Source organism: Lacerta agilis, chromosome 8 (genome assembly GCF_009819535.1).
Source record: "Lacerta agilis isolate rLacAgi1 chromosome 8, rLacAgi1.pri, whole genome shotgun sequence".
Taxonomy (NCBI): Eukaryota; Metazoa; Chordata; class Lepidosauria; order Squamata; family Lacertidae; genus Lacerta; species Lacerta agilis.
Window position 1 is genome coordinate 14938532 of NC_046319.1, and position 18950 is coordinate 14957481.

The following is an 18950-nucleotide window of genomic DNA, read 5'->3' on the forward strand; positions in this document are numbered from 1 at the left end:
CTGTGTTGCAAAGGTTGCGCTAAAGCAATTGCATTTTTTTAATGCAGTTTTTAAAAATTATGTTTTTTGCAAGTGGCGGGGCAGGAGAGTGAAAGTGCGTTACCCGCGTGGAACGGAGAGAGAAAATAAGGCGGGTGGTGGTTGCAAGATTTTAGGTGACTGTAATATATTTTCTTTCTTTCTTTATTTTTTTAAAAAAAGAACCACTCGCACACAACCAGATTAAAAATAAAACGCCAGGCAAACGAGCAGGGAGGGTTGCGTGGGCTGGCAGGGCAAGCCAGAAGGGGATACTCCAGGCGGAGAAGTTGGGGAGGGGGGAGAGAGAGAGAGAGAGAGAGAAAAGAGCTCGCTAGGCATAGGCGCAGGGTCGATCCGCGGCTGGGGGGGGGGGGCGGCGGCGGCGGGTGTGTGTGTGTGTGGAGATCAATAAACCTTTGGCGACCGAAACCATGTCTCCGGCGGCGGCGGCGGCAGCTGTGGCGGCGGCGGCGCCCTCTCCCTGGCCAAGATGTCAAGTATTAACCCGGAGGGGCAGATCTGCCGCCGCTGCCGCCGCCACCGCTCTGAACTCCTCCCGGGCGCATTAAGCTCGGGTTGCTGGCTGCGGGATCCCGGCGCCCCTTGGCTGCTGCGCCGCTGGGGAGCTTTGCAAGCGGGTTCGCCGCCGCCGCCGCCGCTCCAGCCGGCGCCTGCAAGGTGCTGCTTGTGCTGGGGCTGTTGCTGCTTTTGCTGCTGCTGCTGCTGCTGCTGCTCTTGCGGGAGGCTCATTCCAAGCGCGCAACTTGCAGCCTGGGAAGAGCAGCCGCCGCCGGCTGAGCGCGCCGCTGTCGCCGCCACCATGCCGGCCATCAAGAGGGAGCGCCCGGACCGGGAGGAGCTGGCGCTGGCCGCCTTTAACCAACCCATGGAGACCTTGCCCGACTACCTGGTCCCCTTGGCGGCGGCCGCCATCCCCGTGGTGACCCCGCACCCGCCTGCCTACGAGCAGATCTTCGCCACCGCTGCGCACCATCACCATCACCACCATCAGCAGCAGCGCGCTTACCTGGACTTCCACGCGGCGCCCCACGCCGCCGCCCACTCCCACCCGCACCCCCTCCCCGAGGACCTGATGCTGGAACGTTTCTCATCCATCCCGGATTTCCAGCCCTTCTTCGACAACGGCGAGCCTTGCATCGAGGTGGAGTGCGGCGAGAACAAGGCGCTCCTCTACATCAATAAGTTGTGCCAGGGCAGCAAAGGACCCTCCATTCGCTACCGGGGCGAGTGGCTCACTCCCAACGAGTTCCAGTTCGTCAGCGGCCGGGAGACCGCAAAGGACTGGAAGCGGAGCATCCGGCACAAAGGTACCGACCGGCCGGCGGGGAAGAGAGCGAGCTACCTGGGACGGGAAGCTAGGGCGCGCGACGCGACGGGGGCTGCTCCTTTCTGCTTGCTCGGCTGGCTTCTCTCTGTGGCGAAAGTGTCGGCTTTCTAGGGGCACAGGGCTCCTCGTCAGGCGGCTGGTGGGGGAAAGTAGGTAGGGTGTGTATGATTTTAGAAGGCTGAAACTCCCTTTCCCTCAGCAATCAGTAGACGGAACAAGCCTTTGCATCGTCCCGATCTCGGCTAAGGGAAGTGTGGGACAGGCTTCGTAAGCTTTAGTTTTTCACAGGGCTCTTCGTTTTACCGGAAATAGTGTGCAACTGCTAAAATAATATGTGGCTTGGGTTCAAGTCTCTCCACGCCCCGATATCGCGTGGTGGGTTGATCGTTGTTCGCTGAATGTTACGGGGAAAGATCTCTGTTCATGTTCAGAGGCACTCTGACTCCTTTGCTCGGAGATTCGACGCTCTGGTGGGAGGGGCGTGACCGCGTTAACTATCGGCGCGCGTGTTAGAAGAGAGTCCCGTCAAACTGGGAAACTCCCACGGTTTTCAGAGGGGGCGCGTTCCCAGTTCCCTCTCCACCGCTGAATCCCTTGATGCCCAGCGGGGGCAACAGCTGTCGGCCAACGGGTGTGCGGTATGATGTTCCGCGAGGGTTTGTAAGTGCGTCTTTTACAAGCCTTGTCCTCCTCCCCACCTTTTATAAGCTCCCCTTTTTACTTTTGGAAAGTCAACTGACACAAACACGGCATTAGATGAAACTCGCCTTTCGTGCGTGTGAATGAACGAACGCCGCAAATGCTCTGCAGAATCCGAAATAACCGACGGCGGTGACGAAGTTTTCGCGCGTGCTTAGAAAGTTGAAGAGACTTATTGATGCGCGCGCCTCTTGTATTTTGCGGGCCAAGTAAAACCAAGGATGGATTATTTATTTTTTTAAGAGCGGCGGCAGCAGCAGCAGCATGTGCCCATGGGGGGGGGGGGAGCTTGCACTTGTTGGGCGGTGGCGGAGTCTCGCGCGCGCGCGCCAGTGGGTTGGGGGGGGGGGTGAGGATTGGAAGAGACTCATCTTTCTTCCACTTCAAACCAGAGCCGCCTGGCGCGGAGCGAAGGACTGTCTGGAGCGCGCCTCCGAAGTGACCCGAGGCTGCAACTTCTCAAGGCCAGGCTGAGCCGAGAAGCCGCCAGCGCCTTGCCGCCCGGAGTCTGGTGTGTTGCTGGGCTCTTTTTGTGTGTGTGTGTGTGTGTGTGTGTAGTGGGGGATCGAAGCAGGACTGCAAACAGCAAAGGGTTCGCAGAGAGTGACAACTCCTATCCTTTTTAGAGCTGCCTTGTGTGTTGTTTTCTCTGCTGCCCCGACGGCGCGTCCCCTTTGAGGCGCTGCTCGCCTGGCTGCGGAGTTGTGGTTTTGGCGCTGGGCGCCCTTCGCGGTTGTGTCTGCACAGCTGGTGTTTACGTCTAGCTCAGCGTGTGTATGTGTGAACGGCGCGCCCGCCTCGTCACCCCCTCCCTCCCCCCGCCAAGCCGAAGCTCCTCTCTCTTCTCCGAGTGTAGCTTTTGCGCCGGGGCGGCTGGGCGCGACTTTGGAGAGCCCCCTTTCCGCTGCTGCGACTGGCGGGAGCGCTTTTCGCGCGGTGGCTTTGCTTGCCTCTCGCCCGCATCCCCCCGAATGGCAAGTGAGGCGCATCAACCTCGCTGCTTTCTGGAGGGGAGGAGAAGGGGTGTTCAAAAACGCAAGCTTCGTGTTTGCAGGTAGCGTGGCATTCTTAGAGGGCGCGATCCTAACTTGGGAGTAAATCCCTCTGAACTCTGCGGTGCCGACTTCCAAGTATTCGTGTGTTGTGTGAGAGAGCGGTTACATTTTTTACCGGCGTCGCAATGAGCGGAGCTACTCCCCCCCCCCCACCTCGGACTGGCAAGAGGCACGTGGACCTGTGGTGTCCCTCCTCCAACCCGCAGTGTGGCGTCTTCCGTGCCTTGTTGTTGATCTGCCGCTTGTGTCCCGATCCGGGACTGGCCTCGATGCTTTTGGGTCGCCCCTTCCGCCGACGCTGAGGTTAAGCGGAGGAGCGGGTCGGGTCGGGGAGCAACCGCGGGTCTGCTGCGTCTGCCTTGCTCTACTCTGGAAGCGCGCCTGTCAGACTTCGGGCGTGTGGGTGGGGGGAGTCGCTTCGGAGAGGGCTGATGCGAATAGAAACCGAAATTCCAACCCCAGCCGCTCAGTCCGGATCCGCCAATGCGCCGAGGCAGGTGGGTGGCGGCGGCGAGGGAGCTGGTGGGTGGGAGGGAGGTCTGTATGCCTACTGGCGGCTACTCCTCTTCCCTCCTCCTCCTCCTCCCTTTTAACAATTTAATTTTACAAAATCTCCCCACACCTTCGCCCCAGCGACTTTCCTCAGGAAAAGTGGAGCAGCAAGTGGGTGCATCGTCGTTGCTGTTGTGCAAGGAGGCGAGGATCGCCCCTGTGGCTTGCATTGGCGCGCGCGCTCTTTTTTACCCCCCCCCCCGCCTCATTTTGTTTTACAGTATTTTATTTCATTGCCCGGGCTCGGGGAGGATGGGGCGAAGCGGGGGCAGGAGAGCTGGGTGAAGGATGTGGGAAGCCCAAGAGGCGTCCGTCTTGACATGTCATTAGCCGAGGGCTGCATGTGTCACGCCGAGGGTCCCAAGAGCCATTAGGAGGTGACTGACACCTCGCCTTGTTTATTGATCGCCTCGAGGAGGAGGAGAGCGGCTGTTGCTTCCGCCGGTCTAATGATGCTCCTACCCCCTTCCTCCGGCCGCCTTCAGGAAAAGTCCCCTCATTCCTCTGGGGAGGAGAGCTGGTGTTCAAGGGACGCAGAAAAGAGTTTTTCAAGGGGGGGGGGGGTTAAGCTCCCTACGCTCCCCGCCTGTCTCTTCAGCCTGTTGTTTGCCTTTCTTTACCTGCTTTCAGTTGTGTGTGTGTGTGTTTTATCCTTTGAGTGCTGGCGTCATGACTGTGAATTGCAAATGCAGGCATCTTGAATGTTTGCTTGATGCAGGGGGAGGCAGGGTGGGTGCAGAGCAGCTCTGCTCCTCCAAGGCTTCTCCTTTTCAGGGCTCCCTTATTATTTTTCAGCCTGGCAAACATTTTTAACAAGGTTAGATAGGGGCTAATGAGCACTGCTACTCCTTTTCATCATTTCCACAGGGTACAAAGTTCAATTAAGGTGCAAGCCAGGGCCCTGTAAAGGGGGGGGGGTAAGAGGCTGGCTTGTTTTGTGCAAAGCCTCTCAGTCTCTCTTTCTTTCTTTTTAGAAGCCAAACTAAATACTTGTTTTGTTCTTTCCATTCCCCCATTCCCCTCTTTTTTCTTTTTCATCCAGGGAAAAGTTTGAAGACTCTTATGTCCAAAGGAATCTTACAGGTACATCCTCCAATCTGTGATTGCCCTGGGTGTCGAATTTCGTCTCCAGTGGTAAGATGATTGCGAAAAACCAAAATGAGAACTCAAAGCAATAATTTCTCTGTTTTAATATTTGGCCACATTTCTATTTGGTAATTTCTTCTTCTATCCACCCCTCCCCCCTGCCGGTGCGCACACTGTTTTTTAAGTACTGTACCGGTGTATGTGTCTGCTGGTGGGAGACAGGGGTTGGTGGTCCTCAGTGACAATTGAGAGAGCTATATCCTGTGACGTTCTTATGCTGAATGCATCTAGTTTTAGCTCCATGTTAGAGAGGAGGGCTCAGGGTTGCAGCCTCCAATAGGCAGGCAAAACTGCTGTTCAAGGGTGCCAGCTCACGTGTTTGCGAGCTTTCTATCAGCTTTCCTGGTCATCCATTTCCCCTTTCTGCTATATTGTTGAGCAGTACAAAATAGTCAGTGTAAGAGGATTTGAAGTTAGATTATGTTATTGGAATGCGCATGTTGTGGAACTGTGTTGGCGAAAGACTGGAAGAATAACAATCCTATCTTGAAAAAAGAAGAGAACATGATGTTCATTTTTAAAAAATCATATTTTTTAAAAAAATGGGAATGATGTACAACATGTTTAGTAGGGTTCAATTAAATCCAAGGCCCTGTTCTCAACTGTGCCAATACTTCAATCAATGAGACATACATTCACGTAAATGTGCTTACACCCAAGATCACTTAAGGCAGCTGATTTTGCACACTCTAGCACCCTGGTGTACTCTAAATTAGAATGATGAAACGATGGGGTGGGGGTTCCCAGCTCCACACCTTTCAAATCGTATTTATGGGCAAAGAGTGGATTTGCAACCCACATTATGTGTATAGAATCTGGAGCAGGAATCCATAATTCTCTGCTGTTGAAGAGTGTGATGTCGTTAAGAGTATAGGGTTTGGGTTTCAATTTGTGATTACTGAATTGACTCGCATCAGTACTTTTCCTATTTTTTTCTGGTAAAGGTGGTGTCATATGAAGTGATATAACACAATGTGAGGTTTGTTGAGTAAGAAGTGCATCTGTGTATCTATAAACATTTGTAAATGAGCACTGAATGCCAAATGAGGAGTTGTGGGTCTGTGAAGTGCAAAGGCAGGTGATTATTTGCAGTATATGGCTTGGTGGTGGTATGTTTATTTCCAAAAGTTCCATTACGTTTTTTGTGTGTGCGATGAAGGAGACCCCAGGGTCATCACAGCAATACATATTTGAGGCTAGTTTAAATTAATAGTGTAGATGTGCTCTTAAGAGAGCTGATTTGAGGGTGGCCAGTTCTTCAGCCTTGGAGAGCCTGATCCTACCTACCCCAATTAAATTGTTTTGGCGGTGGGGGTGGGCAATCTAGGCCTGTTCATATTATCACTCACCAGTTTCAGTAGCTGTGCTGGGGAAAGTCCAGAGCCCCCAGGCGCTAGACACTGGATGGGCTTGTCTTCTTTGTACAATGGTGGGCACTTATCTGATTGGGACATGCGAGATCTAGGGGCCGCTACCACATTGCAGATATCTTTGGTTGCTCTTTTGGGAAGGGTGGTACCTGCTGCCTGAGAGGGGAAAATATGCTATGTTGTTGTTGTTGTTTGCCAGCAAGTCTCAGGGCAGGTTGCAACAATTTAACATTCAGAATTAAAAGCAGCTAAAACAAATAGGGACCTGAAAACACACACCTCAAGTGTGAGAGGCTGGAGTGAAGAGGTTGCCTCTTCAAGCATTCGTGGAAAGCTGTACAGCGAAGGTGTCAGGCACACATCTGTCAAGGAGGAAGTCTACAATTTGGGGGCTGCAACATGGAATGCCCTGAACTTTTGAGGGTAGCATAACTACCAAGACACGCCCCCCCCCCTCGCCCCTGTTTATCGAGAGGGTCTGTAGGGAAGAAGAATAGTTGTGAGTGCCTTAAATTGGACCCAGAAACAATGGCAGCCAATGCAATTGTTTGTGGTATATGGGTTCTAAAGACAATCCCTGTTAGTAATCTGGCCACTGCACTTTGAACCAGTTGAAGTTTCTGAGTCATCTTTAAGGGCAGCCCTGCTGTAGGCGAGGGATGGAGAACATGTGGCTTTTCTGATGCTGTTGCACTCAAATTTCCACCAGTCTTAGCCAGTATGGACAGTGTCAGGAACAATGGGAGCTGGAATCCTGACGACCTCTCGGGGGCCCTTTGTAACAGGCTGTAGCTTACCAGTAAGTCATTCAGGATAATCCAGTTCCAGTTTAAGTTCAGCACATCCAGAAAGGGATTAATTTAAGTTTATGCCTGTCCCTTCACAGAGTGAACTGGTTTAATTCATTTTCAGTTCACAGTTTGTCCAAATGATCCTTGGCAAAATAAAATAAAATAAAAATTCAGCATTCAGCATTATTATTATTATTATTATTATTATTATTATTATTATTATTATTATTATTATTATCTCAAAGTGAGTTAAAAATAAAATTAAAACCAATATACAGCTAAAATGAAACAAAAACTAAAAAATATTGTGTTTACGTAAAAAAAGGAGTCTAGCACATCTCACCCACTGAAAGAGGCCACCATATCTAAACGTTATAAGTTGCTGTGCGGAAGTATAAAATATACTTCAGAAGACTAAGGAAGCATTTAAAAAATCACACAGTGGAATTGGGTTGTTTATTTCCTCCAGTAATTAATATATTTAAGCTTACAGGCCCAAAGAGTAAGAGAATGAACATAAAGATGAACTTCACATCTTTCTACCCCACAAAACAAACTTAATTCATCTTCAGTTCGCCCAGCAATTATGGGAATTACTTACAGGTGTAGTTTAGAGAGTTTTTAACTAATTAACTGAATTTGGTAATGCAGAGCTAGTTCACTTCAAGCACCATTTGTGCCTCTTACGAAGTGGGGCTCTTTAGTGTCCAAATGCTTAGCCCCTAATAATTTTTTTAGTCTCGTCAAGAAGTTTCTTTATTGTTTCTGCTGCAACAAATGTAACATGGCTACCACACTGGAAGGCTGGAGCCACTGTCACCTAAGGGTGTGTTCTTATGAGCACCCTTCCCTTTTTTGGGTGCTTTCGTGCTGAACAGGAAGTGTACAAAGTGGTATCTCCCCTCGCCACAAAATGGGAACTGTGGTGTAGTTAGTTAATTGTAGGCTTTCACCAGGGGCAGGCAGGGTTCGCTTTGGATCAGGTATATGGAACCTTTGACCCTCCGGATATTGCTGAACTACAGCTCCTATGACCCCCAGCCATTGGGCATGCTCACTAGGGCTGATGGAAGTTGTTGAGCAACATATGGAGGGCCAAAGGTTCCTGACATCTGCTGTGGGTGGTAATGTGTATTACTTCACCTATTTTAAATACTGTATAGTATAGTAAGCCATCCCTGCTGTTGTGTTTGGAAGGCCCTTCTGCTCAGTACGACCGTCAGTCTCTGCCCCAAAGCCCTATTCTTAATGCACCAGTGAACTTGAGTAAGAGAAAATGGATTCATTAGAACAAACGACGCATTACTCCACCAACCTCAGACAGCCCCCTCTCCCACCTTCTTACTTATAGCCAGTCCTGTTGGGTGACCCTAGCTGTCAGCTTCCTCCTCCTCCTCAGTCTTAGTATTGCCCCTTGTAGAACCTAGTAGTGAGGAGAAGGAGAAGGATGGAGACAAAACTTGAATTAATTGGCATTGCCTGTCATTGGTTCTGGCTCTGTTTGGGCTCCCTACTCTCCACCCTGCTAGTCTCAATGAACACCAGCCATCACTGATGAGAACCATGTCACTCAGAATTTTAGGCAACATTTTGCTGAGTTTAACTTTGCCACTTGGGCTTACCATTTTGGGAATGGACTGGATGAGAGCCAACAAACCGATGCTCGGTCCAGATCAGACTGAGGTACTGTTAGTAGGCGGTTGCCTAGAATTGGATGGATGGGAGGTTGTCTGCTCTTGATGGGGTTACACATCCATCTGAAGGAGCAGGTATGCAGCTAGGGGGTACTTCTAGATCCTTTACTTTTGCTTGAGGCTCAAGTGGCCTTGGTGGCACAGAGTGCCTTCATCAGCTTTGGTTGGTGGCCCAGGTGGACCCCTATCTGGACAGGGATAGCCTAACGTCTTTTGTCTATGCTCTGATAACATCTAGGTTAGTTTACAACAACTTGTTATCCATGGGGCTGCCCATGAAGACTGTTTGGAAACTTCAGCTGGTGCAGAATTCAGCGACCAGGTTGCTCACCGGGACAGGACAGTTTGAGCATATAATACCAATCCTGGCCTGACTGCACTAGCTGCCAATTAGTTTCCAGGCCCAATTAAAAGTGCTGCATTTGACCTATAAAGCCTTAAACGGCTCAGGACCACAATACCTCAAGGATCGCCTCTCCTCATATGAAGCTACCCAGACCTTTCAATCATCATAGGCCCTTCTTTGTGTGCTTTTTCCATGAGAACAGGCTTTTTCTGCAGTGGCTCCCCATTTGTGGAATGCTCTCCCCAGGGAGGCTCACCTGGTGCCTTCATGACATATCTTTAGGCAGGGGTAGAACTAGGCTCTATTTCACCTGGGTCAAAGACCCAGCTTGGCACCCTCCCCCATGCACATTTGTGCACACAAAGAGAGAGAGACTGGGAGCCTCAATGGCACCCCTCTGGAGGCTTCACCCGGGGCAAAAAACCTGGCTGCCCCCCTCCCCTGGTAGCTAGGGCTTTGCTTTAGGCACCAGGCAAAAACATTCCTCTTTACCCAGGACTTGGGCTGATTAAACAACCAATGGCCTTTTAAACTGGGTGGGGGTGTTATTACTTTGTTTGTTATTACGTTACATATTTTTGTGTTTTTATACTGTAAACCACCCTGTGTTTCTTGGATGAAGGGTAGCATATAAAATAAACAGACAGACAAATAATACCCCACACATTCTTTATGTGTGGGACTAGTGGAGGTCAGAAAACTTGCCAGCCACTTTGCAAGGATTGGGCTGGTCAAATGGGTGCCTCTCATTCCCAGACAGCCACTCTGTGTATGAACATGCCCTAAGAATGGGCATGAACAGGGCAGAGCTGAAACGCACAAGATCAAATACGGTAGTCAATCTAAAGAGCTGCGGAGTCTCTTAATTAAAAGAAGGGTAGAAACTTCTGAAGCTTTGCTTGGATGCTGTTGCCACATTATTGAGCTTCCGTGTCATTCTTGCTACAGCCCCTCTTCCCCACCCTGCCAGCAGCTCTCTGAGAAGAGGACTATAAAGGTGCTCCTGGTGTAGATGATTATTTTAAATCGTTAGCCAAAAATAGTTTATAGCATGCAGAACTCCTTGGAACATGGAGTACCTGGAAGTTTGGGTAGTAAAGCAAGTGTTTCACAGTTTGCTTTATAACTCTAGTATCATGGGTTAAACTTAACCGCTTTTAATCCTAGGTGTCATAAGCAGTGTGCCGTTTTCATGGTTTCACAGCAATAATGATAATTGGAAGCACAGCAGATTCAGGTTTCCTTGAGATGGTGATTCTATAAGGCTGGAAAACATCACATTCATTTTGACAGCAACACAATTTATAGCTGTGGAGTGCACTAAATAAAATATTGTGTGGCTATTTACATATAAAATACATGTCTGAAGGGAAGGCTTGTTGGGAAGGGAAAAGGGCTTTTGACACATGATTTGCTGAGTCTGCATTAATATACGTTAATTGGTCCTTTATGATATATGGTACTTTCTATATAGGGTCATGCTAGGTTTGATGACTGGGGTGATTTTGTGCGGTGCATATTCACAAGGTGTTTGCCAATATGGGTCCTTGTGTGGCTGATTGCTCCACATTTTGGAAGGGTGGCATGCTCACACCTGTCTGTGTACAATCTGCCAAGTGGCTACTGTGCAGGGGATGCAGAGAAGCTGCTTTGTATGTGCATATGTGTACAGCTGTCTGTGCAAAAGCAGTTGTCCACTTTATATGGAGAATCCCACTTACAAAGGAAGTGTAAAGCATGCTGTCTGCTGTAAAGACAGGAGTAATAAGGCAAAGAGTAAATTTCTACTCTGTGTTTGTGGCTAACTCCCTTCCTGCAAATATGAAATCAGTGGCACCTTCAGCATGTATAATCTTCTTTAAATCACACCTATTTTTCTTGATCGGCCTTACAAATAAGTTCATACAGTGGTATCTCTGGTTACGAACGGGATCCGTTCTGGAGCCCCGTTTGTAACCTGAAAGGTCCGCATCCTGAAGCCCCGTGCGTGACGGGATTCAGCGCTTATGCGCATGACGTCACTTTGTACCCATTCCGGTACTTCTGGGTTCAGCGCTTTCGTAACCTGTGACGAACGCAACATGCAGCGTTGTTCAGTCGTTCAGTCGTGTCCGACTCTTTGTGACCCCATGGACCAGAGCACGCCAGGCACCCCTATCCTTCACTGCCTCCCGCAGTCGCTTCGAGAACACTGTCCAACCACCTCATCCTTTGTCGTCCCCTTCTCCTTGTGCCCTCCATCTTTCCCAACATCAGGGTCTTTTCTAGGGAGTCTTCTTTTCTCATGAGGTGGTACTGGAGCCTCAGCTTCAGGATCTGTCCTTCCAGTGAGCACTCAGGGCTGATTTCTTTGATGGATAAGTTTGATCTTTTTGCAGTCCATGGGACTCTCAAGAGTCTCCTCCAGCATCATAATTCAAAAGCATCAATTCTTCGGCGATCAGCCTTCTTTATGGTCCAGCTCTCACTTCCATACATTACTACTGGGAAAACCATAGCTTTAACTATACGGGCCTTTGTTGGCAAGGTGATGTCTCTGCTTTTTAAGATGTTGTCTAAGTTTGTCATTTCTTTCCTCCCAAGAAGCAGGCATCTTTTAATTTCGTGACTGTTGTCACCATCTGCAGTGATCATGGAGCCCAAGAAAGTAAAATCTCTCACTCCCTCCATTTCTTCCCCTTCTATTTGCCAGGAGGTGATGGTACCAGTGGCCATGATCTTAGTTTTTTTGATGTTGAGCTTCAGACCATATTCTGCACTCTCCTCTTTCACCCTCATTAAAAGGTTCTTTAATTCCTCCTCACTTTCTGCCATCAAGGTTGTGTCATCAGCATATCTGAGGTTGTTGATATTTCTTCCAGCAATCTTAATTCCGGCTTGGGATTCATCCAGTCCAGCCTTTCACATGATGAATTCTGCATATAAGTTAAACACGAGGTACGACTGTACAATTTATTTCTCTCTCCCCATTTTACTAACCCAAGTGCCTAAATTTCCCTTAGTTAGCCACATGTCAGCCTAAAAGAAAACCAGCCTTTACAATGCTTCCCTACCTGGTTGCCAGGAGTTAATTCTAAACTTGCTGCAGGTGACCAAGCAAATGCATATGAAATCCTGGCCATAAGATAGTGGCTTTGGGTCTGCATACAGGGCCTTCCAATGTATACTCAAAGATTATAGGAGCAAGATTTCACCTATTTCTGTCAACATCAGGGGATGTTCCCACCCTGTTGCAATCTTGATGCGTGAAGCTTTTTCCCACTGAAGTAGAAAGAACAACAATATTGCAGAATTTGTCTCTGTGTTTGTGGCTTTGGATTGAGGCCATTGTCTTTTACTGTTTAACTTCTTAGGGAGGTTATCTTGATGGGTTTTACACTAGGCTTTTCAAAAGCAGGGAAATATTTAACTTCAAAGTATCCTTCCGGGAGTCCATCCACCAAATAAAATCTACTCCACTCCCCACTCTCTTTAAAATGCTGTAATTTCAGTAACAGGTGGTTCCCTTCTGGGAACCGCATGCTCAGCAATCTTAGCAAGGCTGGAGAACAATGGGGAGTCTTCTAATAGCATGATGCAACCTCCCACATTGGAGATGCGCTGTAGTTCAGTGGCAGAGTATCTGCTTTGCACATGGTTGCACTTGGAAGGTCCCAGGTTCAATCCCCGGCATCTCCAGGTAGGGCTGGAAATGTCTCAAATCTGAAACCCTATGGAACATCATGTTACGTACCACCCTCCTTACGAATGCTTCAGGTTACGAGCTCCACTAACCCAGAAGTAGATGCTCCCAGTTGCGAACTTTGCTCTGGGATGCAGTCGGAAGATGCACGCTGGCGGCGCAACAGCATCGGGAGATGCCATTAGTGAAACTGCTTCTCATGTTAAGAACGGTTTCAGGTTACAAACGGACCTCCGGAACAAATTAAGCTTGTAACCGGAGGTACCACTGTAGAGAGGCTTCTGAGCTAGATGGACCAATGGTCTGTTAGCTTCCTATGCTCCTTGGAAGCATTGCCCCAGTTTATTTTGATAGCTACTCAAAAGTAACCCTGCAAAAGCATCCAGGTGAAGAAAGCATGACCAAAATGGGGGGGGGGGGACACCGCTTCCAGTGCCTACCTAAAAACAATCAGGGATGAGGCCAGTTATAGTGTCTCTAGAAAAGTCTCTAGGGAAGTTCATTATGGGGCTGCTGCCACAGGCCAAAACTAGCCCTGTCTTGATTACCCTGACACTAACTACCAACCTTCTTTAGGCAGTGGGACAAAAACAAACAAACCCAAGGCCTCCAGTGATTATGAGTGTAACCAACTGGCCAGTTCACATGGGAAAAGGTGGTCTTTCAGATACCCTAATTGAAAACAGTGTAGGGCAGGCAGGGCTGGTGAGTCTTTGGCCCTGAATTCCCATCAGCCACTGCCAGTGTGGCCAATGGTGTGGGATGATGTGAGTTGTAGTTCAGCAACATCTGGAGGGCCAGTAGTTCCCCAACTCAGATGTATAATAGATCCGAGGACCAATACCTTGATTTGTGCATTGCACTTGACTCCATTGTCCCTTGAGCTGCATTTTGAAAACGCAGAGCAAACACACACACATGCACCCACACACAATCAAATTGCACAATTATGATGGGGCTGCTGACTAAAACCTATGTTGCCCCCCCCCATATGTGCTTGCTTTCACAACTGCTTCCTGGCCTCTTCCCATCTTTGATTCTCATTTCTTTCCTTAAACATGGCAGGTGGGGTGTGGGGTGGAGAAAGGCAAACAGCACAATCCAAGGCATATTTGCACAGAAAGAAAAGTCACAGAGCAAGCATGTCTGAGGATTGTAGCCGACACTTTCTCAGGCTGTGGAGTCTGCCCCATTGAAGTGAATGGGATTTGTCTGTTGTAAACCTAGATTGAAGACTGCAGCACATGCCTGCTTATATTGCATGCTTATTGACAGCCAAACTTGTTAACTTTATTTTTTAATAATAGAAAGTAAGAAGGAGGAGGGGCTGCTTTTGAGGGGTAAATGGCCCCTGCCTGCTCTCTCCATAGCCAAAGGGGTGAGCATTGAAATTCTCTAACCTGGAACTCCCTGTTCTTGCAAAAATTAAATTAAATTAATCCCATCCCCCATCCTTTCCTCCCTCCCCTCTGCTCCCCCTTTCTCTTGGGTCAAATCAAATTTGTAGTGTCAGGGGCTTTAATCAACCTCTGTGAATGGTTGGAGACCACATCAGCTACCCAGAAAGAGCGAGTGGGGGGTTAGAACATTGATTTGAAGAGGAAATTGCATCTGGCTGTATAGATCCACATTTGGAAATCAGCTCAGCAGAAAGCAGCACCCCCCCCCCCCAACACACTGCAGCATGTGCCTGAAGCTGCTTCTCAACTGATTTTTCCCCCTTTGAAACCTCATTAGGAAAATCCAAGAACTGTTTCACCTTGTGAGAAGCTGATAAGGAAGGGCCCTAGCTCAGTAGTAGAGCACCTGCTTTGCATGCAAAAGGTTGCAGGTTCAATCTCTGGCATCTCCAAAACAAAATCGAAAATTCTTTCTAGTAGCACCTTAGAGACCAACTGAGTTTGTTCCTGGTATGATATCTGTAGCACCTTAGAGACCAACTGAGTTTGTTCCTGGTATGATATTGTTCCAGATATCTGAAGAAGTGTGCATGCACACGAAAGCTCATACCAGGAACAAACTCAGTTGGTCTCTAAGGTGCTACTAGAAAGAATTTTCAATTTTGTTTTGACTATGGCAGACCAACACGGCTACCCACCTGTAACTGGCATCTCCAGGTAGGATTGGGAGGCACCCTGGCTGAAACCGTTGAGAGCTGCTGCCAGCCAGAGTCTTTTCATACTAACCAAATGGTCTGGCTCAATATAAGTCAGCTTCCTTTATTCTAACCATTCCTTGGAATTAGGGTTGCTCAAGCAGAAAGGGCTGTGAATGGGGTTGCATCATAGGGCATCTTTATTACAGATGCCACTTGTTTACACATTCATTGGGACTCCAGGTAACATTTGTTAGGGAGTGGACCAGTGTTTAGGATTTCAGTGAGAGGAATCTGAGGTTCAAATCTACCTCCCATAATTATTATTATGAAATAATGATTCACTATTTCAGGGTCTGATTCCCACATGCATGTCCGTCAACTGATGCCTGGACACGGGGTTGTATCCAGTGCTAATCCTGCCCAGAGTAGACCTGTTGAAGTTAATTGGCATTGCTAATGTATATCCCATTAATTTAAATGGGTCTCCTGCACGTAGGACTTAGTTGGCTACTACTCACAATTGCTGGCAGCTGAATGCGTGAGCAGACCCCCTCACTGAAAAGCGCCATGTCTGGGGGGAGATTAAAAGTTTATTTTGAATGTGTTTCATCTTAATGGTTTATATCCCACCTTTCTGTAACAAGCGCAGTTAAGGTAGCTTACAAAACCAAAATATAAACCATGAGATAAGTTAAAAATAAGACCCTTAACAGTAACATCCTACACAAATGCAGGCTCCATCAGGGTTGTCTCGTTCCATTGCTTGCTGTTACACCAATCAAATGTGAAGTTTGTGTCTGCTTTCATGAAATCTTGGGCCTGCTTCTCACTGAGGTGATGAGTTTGCATATAATGCTAATCTGTGGTTTAACTTTAGCCATAATTAAAAAACAGAGGTGTCTGACAGATTATCACTTAAACCTTGGTTTGCCATGTTTCCACCTCCTGATTCCCCCTTTAAAGGAGACACAAGCCGGGAAGAGCTTCTCCCTGCTCAAGGCGCAGCTTTTACATGGTCACAGCTCCTTAACCATCATTCACATGAAATACTCCATGCAAATATGATTCCAAGTATCTGTGTAGCAACTGTCACAAGTTGGCTGGTGCAGCTCCTCCCACATTGAAGGTGAGTTTCCAGTCCACCTGGTGAGTCAGGTATGGGGAACCTTTGGCCCTCCAGATGTTGCTGAACTACAACTCCCATCAGCCCCTGCAAGCATGCAGCAACATCTGGAGGGTCAAAGGTTCCTTACACCTGCAGCAGGTTCATTGCTTACGTGCTTAACCACTACTTTATGCCTGTTCCATCGGATGGAACTCTTGCAAAAATATCTGGGCCCCAGTGCCTTTTAACACTTGCATGACAAGCAGAAATTCAACAGGTGTCATCATTTTAACCCTATATCTGAAAGGAGATTTGTACTATACACTCAAAGCACATTTAAAGCACATGGCTTCCCTGGAAGCTTCCTAGAGACTGTAGCATAGCTGTCAACTTTTTCCTTTTTTTAAGGGAAATTCCCTTATTCTGAATAGGATTCCTCGCAAGAAAAGGGAAAAGTTCACAGCTATGGACTGTAGTTCCCCCTCAAGAGTTACCATTACTAGCACCCTTAACAAACTACAGTCCCCAGGTTTTCTTGGGAGAAGTTGTGCTTTAAATTTGTGTTGAGTATGCTTTAAATGTATAGTGTGGATCTCCTTTCAGTATCTTGAGCCCCTAAAGCCAGGGACCAGTAACAATTCCCCTTTAAGCATAACTTGTATTTTTCACTGATTATTATACATCATACAGGACTGCTAAATTTTGTCTGACAGGCTGTAGGCCAGCAAAAGCTACTGAATGGCCTCTGAAGACCCTACATGTTAATGTATACTGTATTGATTTTGCAAGGAAATGTTTACAACCAGCCTATTATGGCAATGCACTTCCTGCGTGTTTATTTCGATACTTCATTTCTGGTTTTGGTGTTATGTTTATCAGTTTGCATGTTTATGTGTATGGCCGTTTGAACACTTTTTTGTTGTTGCTGCCCTTTTTCTTTTCTGAGGCTTGAGCTCAAATTAAGGCCAGCCTGTCTGCTCTCTCCCTTTGTGATGCTGCTGAACTTACGAAAAGCAGAATTTTCTGTGGGCAGGGGGGCAGAATTAAGCACCGGGGAATTTTTCCGCCCCACATCACTGGGGCCCCCTGAAGGTGCCTTGCCCAGAGCCCCACCCCCTCCTACCAAACACATAAAAGCTTGGAGCTAGCACTGGATAGACTGTCTAATCTCACAATGGATCTGTCTATACTAGAACAGGCTGAAACGCAGACCGCATTTTACCTTGTGAATGGGAGTTGCAGGTTGTGCCTGCAAGTCAGGCATTAGGATCAAGGGATGTCTCCCTTAAGAGGTGCACCAAAGCCCCACTCCAGAGCCCAGCTCAGTCTGTCCAAAAGAATTTCAGCTGCCATGCCGGGCACATTTCCTGGGCTTCTGATGAAATAAATACACATACAGAGGGTTGTGCTGTTACCGTCAGGTAAGTAAGGCTCATGGAGGTCACTTATTTATTGAGAATTAGTCTTGGATTTGCTTGCATAAAGCTTATGCAGAGGTTAGACAATATGTGGTTGTATTGAGCTTTCAGTCTGATCTGCTTGCGAAAAGGTTGTGCAACAATGAACATTCGCCCTGATTTGCTTGCAGGGTGTGTCTGCATCTTCCCATTAATCATTTGTTCATCTCACACCTTTGAATGCATTTTCTTGTCACTTTACTAACTGCAAAAGATTTAAAAAAAAAATTCCCCTTAAGTGCCAGGGTGACAGAGCGCTTTAATCCATTTTTGCACCAACCTAAATTTCCCAGTATGTGCCTGAATAGTCTTAACCAGGGATCGGCAACCTAAGGCCCATGGGCCACAAGCGGCGCACAGGGGTCGTTTTATTGGCCCACGAGCCGCCCCTAAACCAAGCTGCCCGCTTGGCGAGTCCACGCGTGCTGCGCAAAACCGGTGCATCGCAGCATGGGGACCCGCTTTCACGGCACCAGAAATCGCATCTGCGCATGCGTCTGAAATCGCGTTTGCGCCGACACCAGAAATCACCAGCAATCCAGCCCGCGGAGGGGGCTCCAGGACAGTGAACCAGCCCAGGCAAGATGAACCTTGACGACCCCTGGTCTTAACAGTCTGGGGCACCCTAAAATTGTATATACCTAGCTAGTTGCAATATTTATATCCTGCTCAATAACAAAGTCCCTCTGTCTGGTTTATGTTGGCCCATAAAAATGTGTTAAAAAACAAACAATTTCCCCTAAAACGTTGTCACTAAGATGTTACTAGATTCTAGTCCTCATCATCCCTGACCATTGGCCATAGTGCATGGAGCTGATGAGAGAGTCTGGCAACAGGATCTGGAGAGCACCAGGTTGAAGATGGCTGCTTTACAGTCTTAAGCCAGGGGTTGGCAACGTGTGGCCCATGGGCTGGATGCGGCCCACGAAGACCGTTTTACTGGCCCATGTGCTGCCCCCGAACCAAGCCGCCTGCTCAGCGAGTCCCCTGCATGCAGCGCTAAACCAGCGTGGCACGGGGGCTTGCCGAGCGGCGCCAGGAATCGCATCTGCAAACGCGCAGATACCAGAAATTGCGCCTGCACATGTCCAGCTGCCGAAAATATCTTCTGCGCAGGTGCGATTTCTGGCATTGCGCTGCACCAGTCCGGCCCACGGACAATCTCCGTAGGAGTGATCCAGCTCATGGCCGGTATACCTTGCCGACCTCTGGTCTTAGGCAATGCCCCACCCCCAATGTTCCTAAGCAGAGACACAAACTTTTGCATTATCCACAACTGTTTTTCATTCTTAATAACTCGCTCATTGGAAAGCTTGCTCACTCTTCTTCAACATTTTGAATTGGGTGCTAATTAAGGTCATTTCTTAGGATTAACCCTGATTAAGTATGCCAGTGTAGTGTGGTTGGAGTAGGGCAGGTTTTGGGAACTTGTGGCCCTCCAGATGTTGCTGAACTACAAATGACACCAGCCCCAGCAAGCATAGAGGCCAATGCCCAGGGATGATGGGAGTTGTAGTTCAGAAAACCTCTGTTGCACCAAAAGTTGGGAGACCAGGGTACAGATCCCCCACTCAGCCATGATGCTC

The 18950-nt window shown here is 48.3% G+C and overlaps 1 protein-coding gene across 1 annotated transcript in view; it reads left to right on the forward strand.

Moving 5' to 3' along the window:
- Positions 1-425: 425 nt before the first annotated feature.
- SAMD11 (sterile alpha motif domain containing 11) overlaps positions 426-18950 on the forward strand; it is a 162547-nt gene continuing 144022 nt past the window's right edge. Inside the window, 2 exon segments of the mRNA XM_033156273.1 lie at positions 426-1349; positions 4718-4758. Coding sequence (XP_033012164.1) covers positions 512-1349; positions 4718-4758 — 879 coding nt within the window. The 5' untranslated portion in view covers positions 426-511.